At 38.4% G+C, this 4,396-nt stretch overlaps 1 protein-coding gene across 1 annotated transcript; it reads right to left on the bottom strand.

Annotated features, from left to right (window-relative positions):
* Positions 1 to 2,535: 2,535 nt before the first annotated feature.
* Positions 2,536 to 4,298, bottom strand: LOC107479362 (protein FAR1-RELATED SEQUENCE 5-like). Its single transcript, XM_016099508.1, has 2 exons — positions 3,508 to 4,298; positions 2,536 to 3,457 (listed from the first exon to the last, which is right to left on the bottom strand). The coding sequence occupies exons 1-2, from the start codon at positions 4,296 to 4,298 to the stop codon at positions 2,536 to 2,538; spliced, it is 1,713 nt and encodes a 570-aa protein (XP_015954994.1).
* Between the last annotated feature and the right edge of the window lie 98 nt (positions 4,299 to 4,396).

Raw genomic sequence — 4,396 nt, 5'->3', positions numbered from 1 at the left:
GGGCCCACTTGGTGTGTGCTTGGGCTGAGCATTGAAGCTTCCATGTGTAGAGACTTTTGTTGGAGTTAAACGCCAGCTTTTGTGCCAGTTTGGGCATTTAACTTCCATTCTTGTGCCAGTTCCGGTGTTTAACGCGAGGCAGTCTTGAGCTGATTTGGAACGCCGGTTTGGGCCATCAAATCTCAGGCAAAGTGTGAACTATTATATATTGCTGGAAAGCCTAGGATGTCTACTTTCCAACGCAATTGAGAGCGCGCCAATTGGGTATTGGTAGCTCCAGAAAATCTACTTCGAGTGCAGGGAGGTCAGAATCCAACAACATCTGCAGTCCTTTTCTGCCTCTGAATCAGATTTTTGCTCAGGTCCCTCAATTTCAGCCAGAAAATACCTGAAATCACAGAAAAACACACAAACTCATAGTAAAGTCCAGAAAAGTGAATTTTAAATAAAAACTAATAAAAATATAATAAAAACTAACTAAAACATACTAAAAACATACTAAAAACAATGCCAAAAAGCGTATAAATTATCCGCTCATCACTATGCTAGCATGGTCCGTGAACAATATTAGCGCCGATTTAGATGTCCATTTTTTTGTTATCCCAATATAGTTTCAACATCCATGATGGTCATCTAAATTGGCTTAACTATGTCAAAGGAGCATTAGCATGCAAGTGCACATGTAGGTTTTGGAATGTCTTTCTTGTTAGCTATGCATGTCACTGCTGTTGTGAGAACTATTATCAACACTTCATTGAAACTAATGAATGCTTTGGACATCCTTCTATTATGTGTTGGGTCCTGCTAGAGTTGTGGTTTATAATGCTTTTCACATCTTAACTACTTTATTAATTTCCCTCGTCAGAAAAAAGAACAATCTTTTTATTTTTCCTTGCATCTGAAAAAAGGAACCACATTAAAGGGAGTTTTTTGTTGTTATTTTCTCTAGTACATTTAGTAAGTTCTTTTTCTTTTTTGTAGCAAAAGATAATTCTACTATATCGTTGGGCTTCCCTTGTAATTTAATATTTTAACTAATAGGCCCACTTGATTACTTGATAGTTCAACCAAAAAAAGAGCTTCTTGGGCCTAGCAAAAGATAATTCTACTATATCGTTGGGCTTCCCTTGTAATTTAATATTTTAACTAAGGCCCAGTTGACTAGTTGATAGTTCAACTAAAAAAAGAGCTTCTTTTAACCGAAACTAATTACCAAAAAAACACCAATGTATATCATTAAAATGTCAAAAAACACATTGGAAGCCTTCATTGTTAACAAAGACAGGTTTTGATTCTGTTAAAATGATACACATAAATTACCATCAACATTAACATAGTGAAGTTGTAAAGTTCGTTCTTCGTCGTGCCTACATCAAATACGTAAAATAACACTATGGTAGTCATAGTCTCAAAATTCTCCTGTAGTTATGCGCCTACCATGGACAACTGTTTGATAAGGACCTGCTTGGTTGTTGTAGTCCTCTAGCAGCAATTCTGCAAATGCATAAGAAAATTGGGAAAACAAGAAAGTCAACTTCAATCCAACTGCAGAAAAATTGGGGAAACAAGACACTCAACTTCAATCCAACAATGTGATCTTTTCTTCAATTCAACACATCATACCAATTTTAGTGAAAGACTTTCCAAGCAATTCAACGAATAAGCTAAAGGGAAATTACACAAGTAAGAAAGTCACAGGGAAGTCAGCCTTCTTTAACTATCTGCTCTATCTAATATTGAACTAGAATTGCTTAAAAGCCCCAACCTTATCTATACTCCTATAGATATAACTACAAATAAAATTATAAAATAAACATGCAAATACTAAAGGGCTTGCACAGAGGATTTGTAACAATTCTATCTCTTTCTACATAAGTCTATATAAGAATTGGTAGAACTCAAATACTTTAGCCGCTATACATGTATGGTAAAGAGTTTTATCGCATACATATGTGTACAAAGCCTGATGATAACCAAATGAGACATATGCCAAGTCAGGGAAAGAAGAGTTCAAAAGATAATGATAGAATCTGAATACAATTGCTGTAAAACATAACGTCTTTAGTATGTCCGAAATACATCTCATGCAACATATAATTTGGAATCATAGTACAAAAGAGTCATAACATGCAACTGTCAATAACTAATTCTCACTTAGAACATTATGTTTGGGCACGAACAGATAAAAGCTTGTTGCCTACTATTGAGTATCCAAGTAAATATTAATACTTATACAGAAGTCAGAAAAAAATGATAAAAAAGAACCTTTTATATCCAACTTTTTCTAATATATCAGCTTTTGAATTGATATATTAGTGAATTTTCAATTTCAATGACAATAGTAATGAAACAATCCCTTCATCTAATTTTTTTAATAACAATATAAAGTTGTAAGACTTGTGCAACTTGTCTCATTTGGCTATCATTAGGCTTTGGTGTGTATAATTGTGGAATGAGCAACCACAGAGAATGGATTGAAATTCAATCAATAATAAAACAGTAATGTAAAATAAGGTAATACCTCTTCAAACTCATTTAAAAGCTCAGATCATTGTACTCCATCTGTTGTGAAGCCTCGGCTTCTTGTGATTCGTCCATGTTGTGCAATGATCCAAAAGCATCTAATTCATGCGTGGTGTCGTCACCATTCCCGGTTGCGCATCTGCGAGCATTATGGCCAGCCTTGCCACACTTTCTGCAACGTTGGACACGCCGGTACCTCCCACGAGTCGTCACAACATGACGACCACACCCTTTATGTCTGGCTCTTGGAGGATCGTGTATTGACGCATCATCGCCCCCGCCCTCAGCAGTGGTCGCCAACCTTTTTCGGATCTTTTCTCTTAACGCGTCTCGTTCATTAGCTATTTTGGTCTTCACCTCGAAGTAATCCTCAAAGTTACTACAAGAAAGCTTTACCAGTTCTCTACAGTCATCGAGCATTGCCGCATGCATACTCATATAGGCTGCATCAGGAATCTCTCCACTAAAAACATGGTTATTTATCGGTGGTTGTTTTGCCTTCTTTGTCCAACGACCCAGTATAAGACTACCTGGAATAACAACCATGTTAAGTCTAACAAGCACACCAACTATGTGGACACAGGGGATTCCAAAAGATTCCATGCGCAGGCAAGAGCATCTGAATTCATCATCTATCTCCCCCCACGAAACGTTCCATGATCTACCTTGGCAATACATGGCCACCTCAAACAATGTACACGTGCTTGTCTTCTTCGAAGAAACTACTCTGACATTGCTAGCTAGTAATAACACCTCCCGAAATAAGACAAAGACCTCTCGTATGTATACTGCTGCTGCAAACCGCTTTAACTCCTCTAATCTTGTTTTCACAACCGGTTCTCCATAAGCAGATTTGTAATCAGCAACCACTAATCTCCTACGCATGAACTCTAAATACTGTTGGAAATGCTCAATAAATTCCCTCAAGTTGTAGCTGCTATGTATAAATTAAAATTCCCTATCTGTATATTCAGTGCCACACACCTTGATGTTATCTTAAGCCCAGTAAAGAATTTACCCCTAATGTAGGCATTCGACCACATATGTTTCTTCTCATACATATCCTTGACCCATGAATTTTGTTGCAACCCAAATTCTTCAACTGCATCATTCCATATATCTTCAAAGTCATCGACCTCTAAATCCCCCATTAAACAAAGACGAAACTTGGTCATAAACCGTGGAATACCTACTCGAGCGGTCGCATTGCGTAGCAAGTGCCAGCTGCACAATCTATGATGTGCTTCTGGAAATACAGCTTTGATCGCACTCTTCATGGCTTGATCACCGTCGGTAATAACGGACTTAGGAGCCTTTCCTTTCATGGCCTCCAGAAATGCCCGAAGCAACCACACATAGCTTTCCTCCTCTTCCTTTGAGAGAACCGCACATCCAAACACAACAGTGCGCATGTGGTGATCCACGCCAGAGAATATCACAAGGGGACATTTGTACTTATTCCTCCCGTACGTTGCATCAAACCCCATAACATCTCCGAAAACATTGAAATCATACTGACTTGCACCATCACACCAAAATATATTGTGGAGCCTCCGTTGTTCATCCAACGAATACTTCCAAAACATACAGGGGTCACGCCTCTTCAACATTTGTAAATACTTGAGTGCATTATCCGTGTCGCTTGCTCCAGCTCTTCTTTGCTTCTCAATTGCATTATAGATGTCTTTCACCTGAAACCCAACCATCTCGAATCCACCACTTTGATTTGCAAAAGCCCGAAATATTGTCGGAACTCGAAGGCCAGAGCTTCTCATAGTATTAAATCTGGTGTAAATCCCCCGTTTTTATTGCCCGGTGAGACCGCATCATTCCCCTGAACCTGGCCTCCAACATGTCATGGTTATGTTCATCG

The sequence above is a fragment of the Arachis duranensis genome, chromosome 3, assembly GCF_000817695.3.
Source record: "Arachis duranensis cultivar V14167 chromosome 3, aradu.V14167.gnm2.J7QH, whole genome shotgun sequence".
NCBI lineage: Eukaryota > Viridiplantae > Streptophyta > Magnoliopsida > Fabales > Fabaceae > Arachis > Arachis duranensis.
This window is presented reverse-complemented; position numbering and strand designations above follow the sequence as displayed.